This window comes from Dendronephthya gigantea, unplaced genomic scaffold (assembly GCF_004324835.1).
Source record: "Dendronephthya gigantea isolate DGI-Jeju-01 unplaced genomic scaffold, DenGig_1.0 000036F, whole genome shotgun sequence".
In the NCBI taxonomy this organism is placed as follows: Eukaryota; Metazoa; Cnidaria; class Anthozoa; order Malacalcyonacea; family Nephtheidae; genus Dendronephthya; species Dendronephthya gigantea.
The window spans coordinates 740,685-764,198 of record NW_021163046.1 but is presented as its reverse complement, the minus strand read 5'-3'; the positions used below and the strand labels follow the sequence as shown (position 1 = coordinate 764,198).

Sequence of the window (23,514 nt, the reverse complement as noted above, 5' to 3'; positions counted from 1 at the left end):
ATGAAAATAACAATTGTAGTATTATCCGGAATCTTAATTTATGGAAAGAAAATGTGGAATTCTTCGGTCCGGAAAGGTATAATTTATAGAAAGAAAATGATGGCAATAGTTATTTTCACTGTTCGTTATTATCAAACCGCAGATCAGTCTTAAGGTAGCTAACGTTTGCTTTTATCAAGATCAACTTTCAATTCAATTGAAAAATTAATCTGTTCCTGGTAATTCCATTGTGGCGTTTAATGTTTCACAACACGCTGGCTTTGTGTTGTATCTCTTGTCGATTTAAAGGCTGAGATTTTGTTTTGAATACGAGGTTTAATAGATTATGATAAGGTATCATAACTGTTACGAGAGCCGTTAAAATTTTGAATGAAATATAGGCAATGGAGACCGTAAACAAAACATTTTTAGAATTTAATTGTTAAAAGTTTTAACTTTTGACGTCAAATTACACTAAATAAGTCCAGAAGAACACATAAAATCTTTGAAGTATTGCCCGCAAGACTTCTCCACCTAAAGTCCTTTTTTGACCAGTTTTACCTGCTAAAAATCTACGACTTTCCAAGGTCAAAATGGCGGATATATGAGTCATATAATATAAAACCCACGAACGGGTTGAAATGTAATCCGGCCTATATATGATTGGCTTTGTCGACACATTACATTTATTCGATGATCCACTTGACAACTTATATCTGTTCGACTATAACTGATTAAACATGTCTTGGTGTTTATTATTTATGGTGTTTACTATATTCGTATAGCTAGATGACATATGCATGCATCAATTTAGATAAATTGGCTTAGCGTCGTTTAGTCATATATTTAAACAAACGGTTATTCCTAGAATAATACGTCGCCTCCCATAATTTTCGTTTTCAGAAAGAGCCGCGCTTGTAGCACTGTTAATGTACAAGTAACAATCGATTGTTGCTATTAATTGCATGCGCGGGAATTTACTTCAGGATGTAATTTTACTAGGAAGTTGGAAGGAAAGAATATCTAGTCGGAACTAAAGGAGTGATATACGCGCTTCTTGAGAATTATACGGTTCAGTGAATGGTAATGCTTGAGCAGTTAGTTCCTGGTCCCAATTCCTAATAAAAGTTTTCCTGGAGCCCATTTGATGATTTATGAGATAACTCATTTAAACCAATCAGTTATAACAGATATTCGATAGCATATATAGCGATTCGCCTTGGCTTAAAGACACCTTGATATGCGTATCGGATAAGATTACACTAATGAAAATAAAGTATTAAGTTTCGACGTACAATCTAGAAAGACTGTGGACAATATGGGGTCTCTCGTGGACAAGATTCAGTGGAATTTACAACGCGAAAACAAGGAAAGTGCTTTGATAAGCGAAATTAAGGTATTGGCTATAGAGCTTTGTTTAAGATTGAGGGAAGACTTCCCTATAAGACTTAGGAACCGATATATTCGAAAGACGTTTATATATAGCTTAACAACTGAGTGAAATATTTCGATGTAAATAGTTTAATTTTTAATGGAAGTATATATTTAATGCATAAAATGTACAGGTTCAGTCATTCACAAGATGTATAAAACTCATAAGAATATTGTTAAACTTTGGCTTATCCACTGTTTAAGCTAGACGTCTTTCGAACAACCGGCCCCAAGGCAAGAGATGGGACTTTTTCCAAGTATAAAGACTCATTGAACAAGCAAATAATTTATCTGCATATATGGAACTGTTTTATTCAATTAGAATTAATGTATTACATTCATTTCAATAAGCTAATCTATAATCCACTCGTTTTTAAACTACGTCTATTTTATTCACTTTGAATTACTTTCTTAATCCTTTAATGTAAAGGAACGCGGACGATTCCGGTGGGAAACTATGATTTTATTTTTGTGTAGTCTTCGATGAAGCGGACGTCAGCTTGTAGGTCAAGAAGAGCTATTTCAGCAGCTTCGACGAATGCGACGTGACGTAGGAACGTCACGTGATCGTTGGTGATTTTTGATGGCAGACATTTCTATATGGAAAAAGAAACGAAAACGTTATAAGTACCTTTTAAATATCAATTCAGCCTCCCCGAAGTCTTGACTATCAGAAAACAATAGCGGACTGAGGACAATGGAAATGTTAAACCTAATCATTTCAGCTACCAATTCTGTTTACGGCTTCAATAGCTTGCATATATAAGCTCGATAGTTTGCCCAGAATTAAACGTATCGATTTTACAGACAACAGTTAAACACACACGCCTTACCAAGTAACTTTCGACCTGTTTTGTGAGTTTGTTTGAGTCGAATTTGTAGTCGTTGGATGTTACTTTTCCCTACAATAAAAAGGGAAATTAATAAGTTGTAGCCTATGTAGCTACTTTGTCAAACATAGATAGCATAGATAACATAGAGCATAGATTGTATATAGTTAAGGTGATTCCGTGACGACAAGGAAAGACGCATCGCCGACTGTCGGCGAGAACTCATAGGTCTCATAGTTCAGCGATGGCTATTCTCGGTGATCACTAAACAATAAAGTTGTTTGTTTATTTTGAAAAAACTTTCTTTGTCTCCACCGTAAAAATGCATCTCTGTTGGTAATTATATAGTGGGAACTAAACCTTAGTTTTTAAGTATAAATTGTTGAATATATATCTTGAATGCGTTGAATTTATACTGAAATTTTGACATAATGCCTTTCGGGATAATTTGATGATGATATTTTGCCTAACACATACGATACTATAGAGCACTTATCAAGCTGACAGCTTACCATTCGCCACAGCACTCGAACTGGCGTGTGGACATAGGTTGCCAGATTTGTCAGGGCGGTTTGCAAAGTCGCATTCTTTACACTGGCAAACGTTAACGATAGTTGTTTTGCAGCGGCGGACAAGGGACAAAGCGTGTTTTTGACTTTCTTCAAATTCTCATGGATCTGGAAAACGGAAAATGATGGGTGTTAGTATGGGCACAGAACAACGTTCCCTACTTAATCCTAGTATGTAATTAGCTATTTCCCAATCGAGCAGGGTACTGGGTCTAGTCGCGAACCGCAAAGCATCTATGGACTGTTTGGAGGGACAAATTATTTCAGACCACTGATCTGTGTTTCAGACTTATGTCTCCTGGCCTTCCAAACAGCCCATAGATGCTTTGCGGTTCGCAACTAGACTCAGTACCCTGCTCGATTGGGAAATGGCTAACTCTCTATTATGCTTTTGTTGATGAAACTATTTGAAATTTTGTAATTATGTTTAGCTATAGCAACTATAGCTCCGACATAAATTTCATTTAAAAATAAGGTGTGTTTCAAGAGATATTAGACGTCTTAACCGAGAAATTTTTATTCCACGACTATTTCCAGTACTTTCCCTTTCCTATCTAGGTGATAGCTGCGCCATTATATAGCTTACCGTGTGCTTGCTGGAGTTGTAAAATCTGTAAGTAGCGCTGTTGTACAGCACAGATGATGGAATTGTACACTATTAAATGAAGAGAAAGAACAATCAAGTTTGGTAGAACGTTTCACGTCAAGTCCTACGGAAAGTTTGATGTTACACGAATTTTGATTGGCTGAATAGTTTTGTGGAGCCAATCAAATTTCGTGTAACATTAGACTTTGCGCGTTTCGGATGCAGTCGTTATAAGAAAGGTCTATTGGTAGAACATACGTGTTCATCCACAACAGGTCAGCTGTTTGAACGAATCAATATTTTAGTGAAAATGCCCAATCTTTGACGTGTGGCTATAGATTTATTTGTGCAACTTACCTTAGGATGGGTTCGGTCAGGAAAGCCATATTTGATTTTTCTTACCCAGTACTGCAAATATGCAAATAAATAATTCTATTGTCTATTGGTAAGAACTATCGATCAAATTCTGTCATCCTGGGACCGGTTTTCGAAAGGTGTTTAATTTAGACGGTGGATAAGCCAAAGTTTAAAAATTCTCTCATACATTTTGTGAATGGCTGAACCTATACATCTGTTCCATCGAAAATTAAACTCTTTACATCGAAATATTTCGGCTCAGTTGTTCAATAAATGGATAATTTTGTTTTCCGTTTTGAACTTATCCACCGTTTAAGCTAAACACCTTTAGAAATTAAATTATTCTGGCTCTGTACGGTACTCAAAGATTTTTATTACCGACCACAACTTACCATTGTCTCATACGTTTTCTCGGAGGCTTTTGTAAGTTGTCGAATGCTCATGTTTAGTTCGCTCAGATCGTCGTTGAACGACGATAAAGTCGTAAAAGACTTTGCGAAGCAACCAATCGCAGTGCAGCTCATTATGAAGAAAATTACTCCGATAATTTGTCTTGAGGATTCCATGATAATTCGGGTAAAGTTGAGACAAGTAGGAACTAGATAATAAGGATATTACTTAACAAATTTCAATTATTTTTGATGGTAAAATGCTACGGTGCCTTGATTTAAACGTTGGAGATTTGAATTGGCGATAATTTTTAGGTAGGAACTATAGTGGAGAAGAGTTTTCTATACGGACAAGATTTGAGACATCTATGATGCAACTTCAAAAGGACATTTTGATATAAATCGTTGGCCAATTGAAAACTTGTAACAGTGTTCAATATTCGATGTAAATAGGTCATATTATTATATGTGGGCTATTTTCACTAATTTAAATTGTCGGTCCTTCATATATAGGAAGTCATAAGTTTATATTTGTTTGAAATTGGGTACTGTTACGCGTTGCATGGATTTGGCCTTTAAATTTTGTCTGTCGAAAAATACGAGAATGGTTTGTAGTTGTATCGTAGTAATTCTAAGCGATTTAGGTATCATTATCGCGAATCTCAATGATAAACAAAATTTTATACTATCCTGCATAAATTCTTAGTAAGTCGACCCGGCTATTCTAAGAGTTCTTAACATTTTACCGAGAAAAGCTCAATAATATTTTTGTTAGAAGGTCATTCTAACAGTTTCCAAGTATTTCGATTCGTTTGTACGCTAAGCATTTCTGTGTGGTCAATAGATTGATACATTCGCCTACTTAAATTGTAACATTTATGAGGATAATACGATAATATTAATTATATGCTAATCGCTTTCAACGTTCGAAGTATAATCCCTTGATTAATTGACCTTACCTTTTAAAGTTGAACTTTGGCTTGCGTGCTGTAAGGATAATAGACTTACGATCTTGCTGGGTTCTGTGTTGTTTGACGACCATATTTACCTCGGCGCTTTTATATCTGCAGTTTGGCCGAATCTCCTCATCCGTGCAGCGATTTTTGAAATAAAAATAGAACATCACCATCAGCCTGAAATGGTTTCGCAAATGCTTGATTCCAATATCCTACGCATATGTAATATCATTTCGCTGGGCATATGAAAATAGTTTATTACACATGTGATTATACTTCGGCCGGGAGTGGCAAAAGAACACGTGATAAACTTCGTGGATGTTCCTTAGGGAACTTGGTTCGGACAAAGGTGACCATCCCACGCGCCCGTTCCCAAATGGTAAACACTGAGCTGGCTTGCGAAACATTGAATAATGAATATGGTTCTTATTACTTTGATGTTTGAGGTGCTTTTTGTTACGAATGTTGGGCTGAGACATTTTTGTCGGTTACTGCAAGCATAGCTTGAATTTGCTTCCAACTTTTGGGCAAATTCAATTCAAAAGGGAAAGTATTATAAGTGCCCATTTATTGAACTTCCTGCGAAGCGATTCCGCAATGGCTGAAACGGGCCCAAATCGACGTCAATCTAGGGTGATTTTTCGTGACCACGTTAAAATAACATTGTCAGTAACACAAAAATAAATCGAAGTTTAGTGACATTGGTAGGGCCGGGAAGGGCGAAAGATGCATTTTTGCAAACATAGCCGCAAAAGAAAGGATGTCGCAAAATGTTTCAAAAACAGAAACTTTGATAGGGCTCTTGACATATATTTTTAGTTATTTTGGTTTTATTTTAGCAGAATTAAGACCATAATATTTCACCGTTAGCCCGCCGCAAAGTGTTCAAAGAACAATAACAAAAATAGTAGAAACGTTAGCGTTTTTATTTATAGAAAGAAATACTTGTGGTAGTTTTCGTTATAAACGATATCCTAATTGCGTTCAGTTGCAAGTTTACGTTAACTAGTTTGATCGCATTCATAAATTTGCGCTTTGAAGGCTAAAGAAGTCGCAAAAAAGTGCGAGAAATGTTGCCTCAGGAATTTCATTTTCGCACTTTCACAACATCTGGACACTGTAATCATGTAATTATGTAACTGTGTCATTTCTAAGGAGGCGTAAGGTCATACGAGTCACGCTTAATTGTGCTAATTCATTTTTGTATCCTAAACGAGACCGCTTGCATTTGATTCAGTGTACTTCAAATTCAATTGAAACACGCTAAACATTAGGACAGTCAACTTGAAAAGATGCGACTTATTCAAAATATATACCTGCACTATTACAATTTATAATAGCTACCCGTTTTTCAAGACTGACTGAAATTTCTTAGTGGGAAATTTTTAAAAAGGATTGTCGAAGAAAGTTAATGCAGTTAGGATGAACCCTCTAGTGGCCATTGTGACACTTTAGTGTTTTACTCCGTCTAACGCCAGACGATTTTACTCGTCACAGGGAAACCCTTGGGCACCAGAAGGTTAAATTCACCCAAAGTAAAAGGGTAACTTGTTTAGGGAGAGGCTGATCTGCCTCGTAATGTTATGAGAACCGTGTGAGTTTGCTCGCAAGCAACTGACGATCTAATTAATATAACCAGCCGAGAAGTTCACAGATTTATCAGCACATCTTAATTGGAAAAATGGGAATAATATATCATTGAATAGCCATAAATCAACTTAGCTTCATGTTGTGAATCATTGGTGATTAGATTACCGGCCGGGAATAATCAACGGAATAAGGAGCCATAACAGAGATATTACAATATCCCGTTTAACAATGATTTACGCGACCGAATTCTGGTCCGGATAATGCTTATAATAATTTTAGTATCCTTCCTCCAATTTTCATCTGAATTCTTCCTCGACAATTAGTCTCAATTTCGAACAGAAGTATTATCTCATCGACTTTCAACGACCTTAAGCTTAGCGTACAAAATACTTGAATATAATCCGACTATCTATTTCAAAATTAAGTCGGCTCTTGAACTTAATGTACTGCCATATTAAATTTTAACTAATTCTACAACCGCCTCACGATCAGAAAGGAACAAGATTTAAATGAGTGAACTCCTTCAAATAAAAGCAGCACCGTTTTGTTTGACAAGCTGAGTGTTTGCACTAAAAAGCAGTAGCTTATATAAATAACTCTAGAACGATAAGCTTTATTGACAAATTACCCTTATTCGATAATTGAAATATCAATATATTAGTCCTACAATCAATTTGTCGTATATTTTTATGCTACAAAATGCTCTGTTACAAGTGTTTTTAAACAGGTAGCATTTATTATACCAAAATCGAAATCGCTAGTTTCACAATAAAGTAATTTCTTTGCTACTTTCAACCAGCTAGGAACAGATGTTGCAAAGATGGATCAAAATAAATGGTATATGTTAAACGTCGATAATTAGGACATTGTTTAGTTATGCTAACAAACATGCCGCAGCAAATCCGCCAACGTCAGAGGGCCATAAATTCCTAGAAATAGCAATGGCTTCCAATTTTTCGTTTTTGGTTTTGAAACAGCCGTGCTTGTAGCACGGTCTCACACCAGTTAACAATTTGAATATAAAGGCCCTTTAATGATAACTGCAAGTGAATTTCATTGTATATATGGGATGCGATTTTACAAAAGGAAAAATTTTGGGTAGTCGCTGGGGGCCTGCACGCGCCACTTGAAACTCGGCAGGTCGAATATTGCTTGGCCTATTGGCGAAGTGATTCTTTTTATATCTCTTGGCAAAGAAAGGAAAGGTATCCGTTGATACTCCTAGTTTTATTTGATACTACAGCGGTCAAATTGTCGCAATGATCAGCTCTGTTCGTTAAATCAACAGCCTGCTTTAGTTAGCATGCAATAATGGTAATTTATCATGAATGCAAAATGTAGCATTTATAAATCGAAGCTAGACAAAATCAATGCACAAAGTTCATATATATTAAAAAAATGTAACACGAATTTCTGTAGCAAGTTTTAAGGTCAGGGGCCGGTTGTATCAAGCCCGTTTAGCTTAAACGGTGGTTAAGTTCAAAATAGAAATCAAGTCTGTCGTTTTATTCAACAAGCAAACTAAACGTTTTTAACCTTAATACAAAGTCAAAGATACTGTTTACAACTACATATTCAGTGCATAATATTCAAGTTGACTTGTTCGTCTTGATACAACCGGCCCAATATTCATCAATCTTTTTTATTATTAGGAGAAAAGACTGAGTCTTGTGACATTCGGCGACATAAAAGAGTTATATAACTTTGCACTGAAATTAGTCGTTGTATGGGCGATTAATAACTCCGTAAAAGCCTAGGTATCGTATTATAAGCCGAAATAGTTTAATTATATTTTTATAAAAACGATCAAATTAATAAAAGGTTATTTTCCGTCAAACCTATCCCTCTCTCATTCAGCAGTCTACTCCCCAGTCCCTCATAAATAATTTTGTTTGACTGATATTGGCTTCTTGACGTTGTAGCGAGCAAAAGCGCGTAGAAGACTTGGGCTTGCTGTGATCACGCGGTGGTCATAGTTAATATAGCGAAATTTTCCACTCTGCGCAATATATTCCAGATATTCCAGAATCCAGAGTTACTATTGAGCTCAGGGTGTTCAAATTCTTGCATTCGAGCCGAAATATTCATACAACATAAAGTACGTTGAAAAGACATCAAAATTCTTTTGGACTTGCAAGAAGCGAGGAGTGTTTGAGAAGTCATAATCATGGTAATATTTCACGTTATTTTCAATCCTCTTCCATCTTGTTTGTATTTTTTTAGTAAATCCTCGAGCAACAGCCTATCGTGCTAGGGTAGTATAGATTTTAGCCGCTCGATCTAGAAATTTACGCATTCGCGCGGATGAGAATGGGTTTTTAATGCCGTTTGTTGGGATGGTTTATTTTGACAGCAACCGGGCATAATTTTACTCAAAGATGGGACAGACACGTCTCAAGGAAAGCCGCAGTTGATCAGCAACATCAACGCGTGTCAGTATGTCGCTGATGCAGTACGAACGACGCTAGGGCCAAGGGGAATGGATAAATTAATTGTTGACAGCGGAGGTGGGTGTGATTCAGTACAACTTTGTACGTTTTATGAATGTGCAAACGTCAGAATTTTTACCAAGACTCGTGTGAAATTCTGTTGCTTTTAAATGCGTTATGGATTGCCTGCTGTTGAACAGAGTGAACTACTGAAGTCAGTATTAAAATATTAACTAGAAAGTATATTAATTGATTGTCAATGATGTATTGAAGTTATAGGCAAATGCTACAAATATATTGTGAATAGTTTATTTGAGGTAGCTTGATGTATTCTATGTATGTGTGCCAGAGATATGGCAACATTTATGGAAAAATAATAATTAAAGTAGCTTTGTCAAGAGGCTGGGGGGAACTCCAAACCAGAGATGATCTGCAAGATTTGTTATATGGGATGCACTCTGCCGGACCACAAAAATTGCTAAATATATTGTTGAAGTTTCGCGGGATACTGCCCTAGAAAGATTTGAATACAAGGCATTCCTGAAGAAGCAACATTGCTTGCTCCCTAGGCTAGCCTAACTGTTGTTCTTGTTTTTCTTTGCTTTAAGTATTTAATAATATTCATTGCCTAATATATTTCATCCAACTTGTTTTAGGCAAAGCAACCATTTCCAATGACGGAGCGACCATTATCAACCTCTTGGACGTTGTGCATCCAGCTGCAAAGACGTTGGTGGACATAGCAAAGTCTCAGGATGCTGAGGTTTGTAAAATAATTGATGAATAAATTCTGCCACAGTTGTGCTTCCAAGTTATTTTGCAATATTTGTGCTATGGTATGCATATGCCACTGTATAGGCAGATTGTAGGGTCAGAGAGATGATATTCCATAAGTTTTTATTTTCTTCTATTGGCCTCTGTGAGGAAGGCAACTGATGAAGTGGGGTGGAAAATGATGAAAAAACTGTTTCAACAGTTGTTTGTTACCTTTCATGTAGGTAGGAGATGGGACAACCAGTGTGACGCTACTCGCAAGCGAGTTCTTGAGAATGGCAAAACCTTTCATTGAGGAAGGTGTTCACCCACAGGTCATCATAAAAAGCTACAGGAAGGCAGTTAACCTGGTAAGTATTTGACGTAACTTGTACATGCTCTACAGTTAAACATTCCCTAACTACACATTAGAAAATCCAGCTAGCATTAGAAGAAGCAGAATATATTTGGCATTATTACAGGCTGATGGATTATAAATGGGAGACTAATGCTTATACCAGTTGCAATTTTAAGACACTAAGGAGTAGTGTGTCTTTGTCTTTCCAATGGCAGATAAATTAATGCTTTTGATGGACCAATTTTTTTGCTTTCATATTAAGGCTATCAAAAAGATCAAAGAAATATCTGTGCAGATCAAGAAAGATGATCCCAGGTGAGCTTGGATGTCTATTTGAGGTTTGAACATATGGGATAAAAGAGATGCAAAATTTCATTTAAATCCTTGTTTATTTAATTGCATATCTTGTGATAAAGTATCAATGATTTAATTGTAGATAAATAAGCCCAATAATCCTGCATTGTTTTAATTTTGTATTTAACTTTCCAGTGAGATGAGAAGTTTATTGGAGAAATGCGCTGCCACAGCAATGAGCTCTAAACTAATTGCCAACCAAAAAGAATTTTTCTCAAAAATGGTTGTTGATGCTGTCATGTTATTGGATGAACTCTTGCCTCTCAATATGATTGGGATGAAGAAGGTCTCAGGGGGTGCACTTGAGGTACGCTTGAGGATAGTATTGAATATATACTGAATTGAAGTTTTGATTTTGAATGAGTCCTGCATTGAATTGTTTTGTTTCCGCGCATCTTTCTAGGACACTCAACTTGTGGCTGGAGTGGCTTTCAAGAAATCTTTTTCATACGCTGGTTTTGAGATGCAGCCGAAGAAGTATTTGAATCCAAAGATAGCTTTGCTTAACATTGAGCTGGAGTTGAAGTCTGAGAAAGAGAATGCTGAAGTTAGAGTGAACACAGTTGAGGTGAGACTAGTATTACAAATTCCTGCGTGTTCCACTGATCTCATGATACACTGGATATATAAACACTGCACTAATAATACACTGGATATAGCAACACTAATACAATATTACTCTGGATATATCAACACTGCACTAATAAAATACACTGGATATTGCAACCATAGAGATGAATAAACCAGTGGATATAGCAACACTGCACTAATAATGCACTGGATATAGCAAAACTGATATGATAATACACTGAATATAGCAACACTGCACTAATAATACACTGGATATAGCAAAACTGATATGATAATACACTGAATATAGCAACACTGCACTAATAATACACTGGATATAGCAAAACTGATATGATAATACACTGAATATAGCAGCACTGCACTAATAATACACTGGATATAGCAAAACTGATATGATAATACACAGAATATAGCAACACTGCACTAATAATGCACTGGATATAGCAAAACTGATATGATAATACACTGAATATAGCAACACTGCACTAATAATACACTGGATATAGCAAAACTGATATGATACACATATAGCACACTGCACTAAACACTGGCATATAAACAAAACTGATATGATAATACATTGAATATAGCAACACTGCACTAATAATACACTGGATATAGCAAAACTGATATGATAATACACTAGATTTAGCAACACTGTACTGATAATACACTAGATAATACCCTCAAAAGAGAGTGGCTCTTTTTCAGTATGTACAGTTACAATGTATTATTCAGACAGTGTCAAAATTTTTCTGCCAGTAAATTTATTAAAATATTTTCCTATTTGCAGGATTATCAACAAATTGTTGATGCAGAATGGGACATCTTGTATGATAAACTTGAGAAGCTGGTCAAAAGTGGAGCTCAAGTAATCTTGTCGAAACTACCCATCGGCGATGTTGCAACACAATACTTCGCAGATAGGTACAGCACTGAAGAAGGAGAAATTTCATTTTAAACTAATCGCCATATTTGTTTAAATGTATAGACAAAGCCAATCTGAATGCCTAAATTTTAAATACTTCATGTAAAATTATATATATTGTACTTTTTATCAAAATTTATGCATTCTGATTGGGTTACTGAAAATGTAAACAAACTTGCTGATTGGTCTAAAACGAAATTCCTTCTTGTTATAGCACTGTAGAATATTCACATTATTGACTCGGTTTTCGCTCTGTAGTGGGGAATATTGCACGTCGACCTATTTTCGCTTGCTTCAGACCTTCAGTAATGGCTGCAAGGACTGGCAATACTCAGAGACCTTTTATTTTTTACATGATGCCAGCTCAAACGATATTTAAATGGATGGCAATGGCTTAAGCTTACAAATAGTTCAAAGGTGTTTCATTTTGCTGTGATAGGGACATGTTCTGTGCCGGTCGTGTGACTGAGGAAGATCTCAAGAGAACCATGAAGGCTTGTGGTGGCTCCATTCAGACGTCTGCAAATAGTTTAACTCCAGATGTCCTTGGCACTTGCGAGCTTTTTGAGGAAGTGCAAGTCGGTGGAGAAAGGTAGGTTCTCGTTGATACGATGCTCGTATTTACAAACAGTCCAGTTCTTTATACAGCTCAGCTGGAAGAAACGTTTTCCTCCTAAGTTGTAAGATGTAAACAAACAGCAAGGTTTTAACCATAGGCGGCCCAAAATTGGCGGCGAAAACTTTTTCGGCAATTTGTCAATGTAATGTATAATATATAATTACATTATACATTACATTGACAAATTGCCGAAAAAGTTTTCGCCGCCAATTTTGGGCCGCCTATGGTTTTAACAATGACTTTGCAGTCGACTCGAAACATTAAACAAAGCTATGAGTTGTTGAACAACCCATATTTTCATTAAACAAGATCTATACATTCCTTGTATGGGTTTAATTTGAGACGAAGAATGGTTATGAAAATATAAATATGGCGGCCATTTTGAGGACATCTTCGGCAATTTTATTTTTACTGATTTTTAAACGTTTTCATTTCAAAGTCGACCGGAAATCGATATAAAAAGGTAGTTATTGGTTTAAGCTATCGAATAAACCTACACTTGGGTATTTTTGAGAAGAAATATTGTAGCTTTTAACCGTTTTGAAGGACTTGCTTTTTAAACGCGGGATTTATATTTCTAAACAGATATAACATGTTCAAAGGCTGCCCGCAGGCACGAACATGTACGATCATCATGCGAGGGGGCGCCGAGCAGTTCATGGACGAGACCGAACGATCGTTGCATGACGCAATCATGATCGTTCGTCGGGCGATCAAGAACGACGCTGTGGTCGCCGGTGGCGGCGCCATAGAACTGGAGCTGAGCAAATATCTTCGGGAGTATTCGCGAAGCATCGCCGGTAAAGAACAGCTCTTGATAGCAGCAATGGCCAAAGCGCTTGAAATAATTCCACGACAGCTCTGTGACAACGCTGGCTTTGACGCAACGAATATTTTGAATAAACTGCGTCAGAAGCACGCACAAGGTAAGCGCATTTCAGCTTGACCCGATATTATTCTGTATTCGTTAAGATCACGGGGTCAATGTTCCCATACTATATGGGCTATACACCAATTTAGTCCCATCAATTTTCAGTTTCAAATCAATCCAATGTTCAATATTAAGTATCTCTGCTCGAATGATGAAACTCAGAAAAACCAATCGCCTCTGGCTTTCTTCCCACCAGGGGGAGGGATAGGGGCCCCCTGTTTTCGTCGCAAGACTTCACTGAGGATACCCTAATCCTATTTCAGAATCTACGATTGTAATCTTAACTTTAATCCTAAAACTTACTTCAACCCCTATATACCCAATTACTAACCTTAAAAGATTAGATTAAAGCTTAAATCCGTGGATTTTGGATTACATGGGATTATTACATAATTTTTGGCGGACATCTTGAAAATCCTAAATCCGCCTCTTTAACATACGTCAGTCGGCGATCTCGTGGGCGAACGTAGCTCTTCGCCGCCAACTAGAACAACCGCTTTTATAGAATGAATGAATAGACGCGTTTTTCTTTCGCCAGGTGGGAAGTGGTATGGTGTTGACGTCACACATGAAGATATTGCGGATAACTACGAGGCCTGTGTGTGGGAGCCCGCGATCGTACGGATAAACGCGTTGACAGCGGCAACCGAGGCAGCGTGCCTCATATTATCCATCGATGAAACGGTGAAAAACCCGAAGGCCAACCGAGAAGACCCTTCGGCATTGCCCGGCCAGGGACGGAGGCGTTAAGTGACGGTCGTCTCCGATTTAAACTGATCGACTAAGCTTTTGTAAACTAATCCCGAGCGTAGTTAATGAAGACATATTTTGATTGAGTTACTAACACTGATCTCAAACCAAACTCTGGATAGTGCATCCTTATGCACTCAGATGTTGTCTTTTCCTATTAACTATGCTTTAAGCATGCCCCCCCCCGAAATGCATGTTTTGATTCTGTTCTTGTTAATGAGATCTAGGTTTAAAAGGAAGGTTTAAAAGCTGTGGTTTAGATCTATAAAGATTGATACTAATAAAGATTTATGTTACGAATATGCAGTTGTGAAGTTGTTCCTTTGTAGAAAATGTTTAATATTAATGCGGTTTGTTTAAAAGTCCCCCAAAAGTGACAGCAGAAAAAAGTGTAAACAACACTTTAAAGGACTACAACTTTAAAGCAAAAAAATAGAAATCTACAATTGGTTTTAAATTAGAACATTTTATTACAAAAATACGACAAAATATTTGCCTATTACATTATTATTTTATTTGATTCGTACATAAATTAAACACGTAAATATTACGCTAACTTCTGATAATTCATTCTGAATTTACTAATATCCAATTGTTGTACACCAGTGGTGCATAACAATTGGATGTTACAAATTATTTTTTTCCTGTGGCAATTCATTTTAACCCCAGGAATTTGATTGTCGAGGCAATGCTACCGAAGTCATCGAGGGCCTGGTACAGTTCTTCGAATATTTCGGTGTATTTAACGATTTCAACGCGTTTTCGCGAGGCTCTGATGCCAGCTTTGGTCTAAAATTCACAAAAAAAGGAATTGAGGTTGGTTTACGCGGGGAAAACACGACCTAACTGTCTAGTTGTGTCAAGGTTGGTAGGGACAACCTTGCATCAAAATATACGTTGATATGATTTGCTAGCAGGCTGGGAACGATACTAGGTTGTTGCAGGTTGTTACAAAGTTGTGAATGACAACCTTATTGTAACTGATAGAGCGAAGACACTGGTTAAACTTCTCGAGAAGCTTGCGACAAGTGTTTTGAGTTTCTGATGTTGGGCGATGTATATAACACCGGTCACACAAGATTCAACGTGATTTATCATTTTGAGGTATCGAATCGAGTCCTTGTTGAACCAAACAAACATATGCTATTTCTGGGATGACTGCACTATATCCAGGATCATCTTATTTACTCATTTCAATATTTCAAAGTAATTTTCGCTTCGTTCAACCTCAGCGAAGTGGCGTCATATAAACAGCCGTTGAGTTGCATTTTTTTGCAAATTGATGAAATTAACTCAGTGAAAAGCTTTGGGCAATGTTTATTCAATTAATAAGATGCTATTGCAGGTGTTTTAAGTCGAGATAATTGTTGCTAGCGTTTCAGTACAGTTCGATAGGATATTAGAATGTGAAATGCTCTTCGGTTAGTAATTAAAGAGTTAGTACTCACCAGACATTGTTTAACATCATTTGTATGCAATGTCACGTCGTATTTTACCGCGATTTTTTTAGCCGAGGCGGTCTGGAACAAAGAGTCAAAATTCGCCTTGTTAGTATACGAAAGGTGTATATTACTTGAGTTACAAGACACTTGGGCAATGCTTTATATTTTTACTTACATTCCTAAAAACACACGTTATAAGTTGGGTGGCGTAACTGTAGACATTCCACAGTTGAAATCCAGGTGATTTGCTCGGCGCTGAGGTGGTTCCGTTCAAATTTACCATCATCGCGTCAACGAACGGCCAGAAGACTTCGTACTTCTGTTCCAAAAACTTTGAGCCAAGAAACTGCAATGAATCAAATCGTTGTCATATCGGTAACATGCTAAGATGATGCACTAGAGGTCTTACAAAAGCGGTTTCAAAGATTCGAATTAAGTTTGAAGGCATACAAAACAAGTTTGTGTTAGAAAAAGTTAATGTATTACTTACATTGTTCAAAGGCTTTTTAAGAACCGCCGTCGGAAAAGGTGACTGACCATCGATATAATTCTAAAGAAATGAAAACACAAAATTAAGGTCTACATCTTTCAAAAAGCGTTATTCCATTTTTTATTCATTCTTTGTAACCTACCCGACACGTGAGTCCTTTATTGTAGAAATTTGGCATCTCTTTCTTGCTCGTTTTTTCCTGTGAAAAATGTTACAGATTATCGAATTAACTTTGCAACACATAAAATGCCTTGTGGGTCATCTGTCATATTCTCCTTCGCGGAGACACTGTTATAATAATATAATAGTGGTAATCTAGGGATGTAGTAGGGACATGTATGGTGCACGGGGGGTAAATGGTGGCAAGCGGGGGGTACATGAAGTTTAGGAAGAACTATAGTTTCTTACCAACTCTTGATAGGCGGTTGTAACTGCTGCTCGCAGCTGAAATCTCTCCGTCGAACAAACAGATGTCTTTGTTGTTGTCGAATAAACTTCGCAGATCATTGCCAGTATGAATGACAGATAAATGACGAGAAATTGGGACATTTTGTTGAATAGTTGAGTTCTGAAATTTCAAAAGGTTGATTTGTTTTCTCGTTTGATGAAGTAATGAAAGTTTATGAAACTCTTATACAAACTCTCGACTCTAATGTTACTCGTTTGATCAAGGAATAAAAGCGATTACTTCTCTCAAGCGATTTTTGTTCGCGCTTGATGTATTACTCGTTTGATCAAGCAATGAAATTTGATCAAATTCTCATATAAAACGTACAACCAACAATGTTTTTTCGTTACTCATATTCTGACGAGTACGAAAGCGTTTTCATATGATAAAATGTAACAGTCTTTGCTCAGAAATCCTTTGCGGAAAATGGTGGCGGAAATATCAGTCATAGATCGGCAACTGTCACTTAAAATTTATTCCGCAAACTTTATCTCGACATGGTTTCGAAATGATTTTAAAACAGCGATGTTGAAACTATAATATTAGGGCTGTCTTTCGCTGGTACAAAGCGAATTATTTTTTTAAATATGCCCGTTCTGTTGTCGAAATTTTCATTTGGCGAACCTAATGTAATAAAGTCTTGTTTTCATTCAATTCGGCCATGAAAAGTTCGACATCTTGAACGAACCTTATTTTTGTGTGAGAGTTCACAAACAAAATAAAAACTCCTCGCGTAAGATCCCGCCCCGTAAGTAACCCTAACTGGAAGACGTACAAAATTTGACATAATAGACGGTTACATTTTCGCATCAGGACAGGGTCACGATCCTGATTTTCTCTGCGTTTTACTGAAAAACAAAAGCTGGTAAATGATTTTTAGCGATAACTTACAGCACGTTTAGTTTGTCTTCAGAATTCCAACGTAAAACTTGTAAATAATTCATTCAATAGCATATAATAAACCTGCTTATAAGCAATAAAATTCAAAACTAGATTGGCGCGCTTAAAACGTATTCTATATATATCATATCTCATGGGGAATTCCCCAAGCATTTATTTAACAAACTTGTGCTTTCGAGAGCTTGTAGGTAACGCCTATTATGGTGCCTGACACATCGTGTCTCAAAGGATTGTAGGGGGATATATATTTACGGTGCCAAATGATTTCTATCACAATCATTGTTTTAAATTTCATTTTTCAGTCTTATATTTTTCATATGCGCACGTGCATGTGATATGATATAATTCAGCTTTTTAATGTTCCTCTCTATGGCGCGGGCTGAATTCGCGTTTTTTGAAAGCTATTTTTAGTTCAATTAAAACGTAGCTCAACTTTATGGATAGAACTGCGATTTCATAATACAATTTCTAATCTTGATTTGTCCACGTGCGCGCACGTGGTCTATGAGGGGGAATCCCGTTTTGTTTATCATGGAAGAACGTGGGAAATTTTTGGGTGCGGATAATTAATTGTCATTCAATACTTAGGAACTTCATAATAGTCGAACAGCGGAAATATGGCTTGTGCGACTAGAGAAATCTTACGGACGTTTTAAAATATAGTATACTAGTGCAGAATATGCAAAACAGCACACGGGGAATATGCTAATCGACCCTTCGGTTCAAATCAATAACAAATATACATTTGTCGTATTAACATCTTTGAAACACGTAACGTAAACATGGGCTAGGACAGTAATATTTAAAATCGTCGAGAAATTGTCAAATTCGCGATATATATACTTTAGCATACCTTTTACGAAAGAAAAAGTGGTTTGGAATATAATCTTTCCTGCATGCGAAACACAAGATCTAAGCGCAGTGACTTGGTGTAAGTCCTTATTTTGAATATGCTAATCGACCCTTCGGTTCAAATCAATAACAAATATACATTTGTCGTATTAACATCTTTGAAACACGTAACGTAAACATGGGCTAGGACAGTAATATTTAAAATCGTCGAGAAATTGTCAAATTCGCGATATATATACTTTAGCATACCTTTTACGAAAGAAAAAGTGGTTTGGAATATAATCTTTCCTGCATGCGAAACACAAGATCTAAGCGCAGTGACTTGGTGTAAGTCCTTAGTTTAACTTGTTCTTTTGGGATTTACTGGTTTGTGAAACGCGCCTCGCGAATGAAGCAGACCTCGCGAATGGAAGCAGAGAAATTAAATTCTGAAATTTATACGATTTAAAACAAGAGATATATTGTAGTTGTAATTGATATTAACATTAGCAAATTTATCGAGGACTCAATTAACAGAAACCTTGCAAACTTATAGCCTGATAAATAACCCGGAATTTTGCAATCTTAAAATTTTGTACAATTTATTCGACACGTTCAAATAAACGTTATACATGATAGAAGCTATAATCCTACCTTTGTCCTGAGTTATCTTCTGAAGATCTTGTAATCTTTTGCACTTGTTGTGTCTCTCTGATTTTAAACATGTCATCTCAGGGAAATCTGTGATGGTTTTATACTGCCCCATGCGAAACCGGCCGCGTTTCCGGAAAGCAACGTCCATTTCCTTCGGAAGACTAGAAACGGTGAATTTAGAAACTTTCATCTTATGGTTGTTCCACCAGAAGTGTTTAGCACCGTTCGAGTTTAGCGCACGATCTTCTAAAAATATAATTTAAGATTATCTAGCAGACATTTGATATTAATTACGTTGATAAAACCGCATTTGCTGTTCTGTAACTAAGTACGCATTCCTATTTTTAAGTGCCGGAACTTCTATTGCGAATTGACCGGCAGCGTGTACTTTAGTTGTTTGTAGAAGGATTTATTTGACCCCTGCGCAAATGTTTGTGCAAATGATATGTTGGTGATTTCTTGTCAAAAGCTACCTTATTTTGTGTGTACATACGGTTGTTTGTGTTCGTTTTAAAACCGAACTAAACACAAGTCGCTAAATCTGAAAAAGATTAGATTGAGCGGAATACGAATGAGCGCTCGTTATGATAATCGCTGGCGAAAACGTCAAATATAGACGATGATTTTGATGGGGATTAGAATAATTCGCGCTCGTTAAATTACCGAAAGTGTTAGTAATTTATGGAATGATTACTATTTCGTGAATCAAATCACTTTGGGGATGTTATGAAGTCAGGTTCGCCTCAAATGAACTAAAAAAAGATCCTGATTTGCATATTTTGCGTTATGAATTTATCGGCACAAAACTGCGCGGCATATATATGACCTAGAAAACGTGTTTGAGGAAAAAGCTGTATTTTTATTGATACATTATATCGTGAATATAGATCAGAATAGCAAAACAAGTCAAAATAGAAAAACAGAATGGAAAACAGATCTATAGCAAACTCTTCACTCGAGTAAAATAATCTAGAAGACTTAAGTTAAACTTCACAGAGTATAAGGTTAAATAAAGGACGCATCTCTTTAGAGCGCATGGCTTTGGAGTTTGGCCCTATTACGAGATCCCACTTAATAACACGAGCAAATATTTTCGGCAAATTTAATTTAATTTAATAAAAAAACGTTTCAAGTATTCCCGATGTACGTGAGCCGAATGCGTTTCAGTTCGATGAAATTTGTCAAATACAATTCATTTGGCCGGGGTTTTCCGGCGCGAAATATTCTTGTAAATATATGCCAGGCGAATGTACAAATATTTGTTGATAATAAACTTGACTCATTGAGAAATATGTATTCCGTGAATTATTCGGGAATTTCCGCATGTCAAAGGCGTGTCTTGTTTTGTCAATGTGAAGTCATACGATAGCGCGTATGACTCGAAAATCCGAACTTGCGAACGGAAATATATCGACGTTCGGGGACAAACTTGTATGGCGATTAGCATAATTTGCGAACGTTTTGCTAGTTACATTATGGATCACGTTCAGAATATGTGAGGTGAAACATTGTTGTCGAGAAATCATTTGAAAGACAATGGAAAGTTCTGATTTAACAGATCAACGCTTTCAAATCCTGCGATAAATAAGGTACATTCGTACTTTTGATTATAGTCTGTACTTATATTTGAAAGACGATGGAAAGTGCTTATTTAACAGATCAACGTTTCCAAATCGTGCGATAAATAAGGTACATTCATACTTTTGATTATAGTCTGTACTTACATACATCGTGATATACTTTATTTAGTATTTTATGCTAAAATAGTGACTATAACAGCGGATACTGCATAGTATGGTATCGGTATAATACTAAAGTTACACGACAATATTTTTGTTAGGTCATTAGCGGCATTAAAAGCCATTTCTTTAGTATTACGGTTAGCAGTTACACACTAATATTTAGGAACCTTAAGACACACCAAATCTACAATGCGGACGTAAAGTAATACGGTCGAAATTTCCACAGTTTCACAACAGGAATATAGATTATGGAGTCCTTTTGGTAAAAAGCTCAAAGCCGTATGTAAAACTAAATTAAAACTGAATTCTTAACGGCTTGCGATTGATTTTATGTCACGTCCGCGTCGTAGATTTGGTCTATCTTAAGTTCCCTACTTTTACATTTACAATTACTCATAACTGCGTCAAATAATTTTCGGAAATGAATATTTCCTTTGAAATATAAAGTTGCGCGTACATTTATTGGATGGGTCGACGCGGCTCGATTAAACTTTGTTTACATTCCGTAATTGACACTGAAGGCAATATTAACCATCTTGGTTTACTTAAAAAAAAACTTTATTATACTGACGTATGAAGTGACAGGTATGATAAGACGCTTGGGAATTTTTCCTTTATAATATGAAAGTATTTTGATTTTATTTTTGAAGAACTATATCCGGGGGACGCAAAATAGATTAGCATGTACGCATGCAAGACGACAGATGGCAATAAAATATAATTTATAATTTATAATTTTAAATATAATTCCCCTTCAACCTATATATAAATTCATATTTCTTAAGCGATTTGCGAATATATCTCCTTTAATATAATACTTTCTGGTGAAATTTTCTCTTCTGCGTGTCTTATACGATTAATATGGAGGAGAATAATCTGGTATATAGTTGACAGAACTGTATGTTGCATGCACTAAATGTGCGTTGTGAAATCGTGTGTTTTGACCTGTTTCAAATGCTGAACACAGTATAACGTTTGACGTTTCAATCGACTGGTAAAACAATCAATATACTCGCAAAGAAATGAATAATTTAAATCCTTATGCAAAATTTGCATAGCGGAACTATAAGAGCTGGCTTCTTGAAAAAGTCATTTTTATCGATGTGAAAAAATCCGGATAGGAATTTGCACTTATTTTATGTATTTATATTGTCATTGTTAACTGCAAACACATACGAATACTCGAATACATCAACCACCTTGACATGTTCACGAAAATTACTGCTAAATGAAAACCAGGCATAAATCGTCAGGCTGGCTAGCCCACATGCATGAAACGCTGACAGATGTATTTTGTTAGCGCATGCATTAATTTGACATCACGTATAGCACTACAGGAAGTGACTGTGTTCTTTATATACAAAGCGAAATTTCAATTGTTGATAGCCCAAGATTAAGCCACTTGTAAAATGGCTATTTCCGAAAACACTTGGTGACTTAGATATATAACGTGTAAACCCTCGAAAGTGTAAGTGATTGAAGAGAGAAATTTCAAATTTCGTGTCAATATAGCGTTGAACATAGCCCGCGTTTTTTTACTCCATTAAAATCCCCTTCAAAATCGCAATAAATTTACCGGATTTACTATCGGTGTTGTATATATTTTAATGCAGTCAAGGTATTTCAGCAAGAAATTAGATTCGCGGGCACATTCAAAGTAATGAATTTCAAAATAGGAAACTTTGCATGGCTGGTAAATTTGATAACATGGTTTAACAACGAGACAGTCTTTCTTCAGGCTGCACAAAAGACCGCGGGTGAATTAAAAAGTAGACGCCATATGGTCGCTTTGCAAGCTAATAACTTAACAACAGACACCGATTAACTTAGACGCGGTGAATGCACCAGTTAATTGTAACTTCTTGTATCTATATTAACTGTGTATTCAGTTGGACTTATTTTATACAATATATATATAGTGACAGCCATTTGGAAGAACGGTGCTTATCTAAAAGTGCAACTATGTCTATAACGATTATCACTTTCTATATAGCAGAGTTTAACATTATATTATTATTATGAAAGCATAATTTTTTTATTATTATTATATATTATTGAAGCATCTTGAACAATGACTATATAGAAAAGATTGTAAATATTATCCTTGCATGTAACAGACTTCTAATATACTTGTTATATAAGGGCATTTTATTATTAAGAACGTAGATTCAATTTTCACATCGCTTGCAAATTAGCTCCCGGAACAGAAAGGATAATATGATAGTTGTTGCCCAGAAAATAAGCCCGACATCAATTGGGCGCGCAATCAATTAGTTCAACCGCCCGAATCACAACGGCCGTTTCAGTTGCTATGGCAAACACAAGATAATAGACCCTTCGAATGAAAGTGTTTGAATATGAAACGCGTCAACGCATGTGGGACAACCTGCCAGTCGAATTTAACACACCTGCCGAAAATCTATATTGCCGGTGCCACGTCGCGAATTCTCCAGCAAGGATATTCCGATCCATTCTCATAGTTAATCATAAATTTCACCACAGCTTTATCTGTATCTGTCGTTTTAAAAGTTCCATATACTTATCTTGTTAGTCTACGCGACATTTAATACCTGCAGAACTTTTTATATATATATATAACAAACATTA

The 23,514-nt window shown here is 36.3% G+C and overlaps 1 protein-coding gene across 1 annotated transcript; it reads left to right on the top strand.

Annotated features, from left to right (window-relative positions):
• The first annotated feature begins 8,769 nt into the window (after positions 1-8,769).
• On the top strand, positions 8,770-14,702 carry LOC114526009 (T-complex protein 1 subunit eta-like). Its single transcript, XM_028547489.1, has 11 exons — positions 8,770-8,857; positions 9,041-9,194; positions 9,773-9,879; positions 10,115-10,240; positions 10,490-10,542; positions 10,717-10,888; positions 10,985-11,149; positions 11,966-12,099; positions 12,540-12,692; positions 13,305-13,645; positions 14,189-14,702. The coding sequence occupies exons 1-11, from the start codon at positions 8,855-8,857 to the stop codon at positions 14,398-14,400; spliced, it is 1,620 nt and encodes a 539-aa protein (XP_028403290.1). The 5' UTR covers positions 8,770-8,854; the 3' UTR covers positions 14,401-14,702.
• Positions 14,703-23,514: the final 8,812 nt, after the last annotated feature.

What these genes read in the sequence shown, in the direction of transcription:
- LOC114526009 (XM_028547489.1), top strand. An exon ending in ACAGGAAGGCAGTTAACCTG is followed by an intron (nt 10,241 to 10,489) that starts GTAAGTATTTGA and finishes TTTCATATTAAG; the next exon opens with GCTATCAAAAAGATCAAAGA. An exon ending in TTAGAGTGAACACAGTTGAG is followed by an intron (nt 11,150 to 11,965) that starts GTGAGACTAGTA and finishes TCCTATTTGCAG; the next exon opens with GATTATCAACAAATTGTTGA.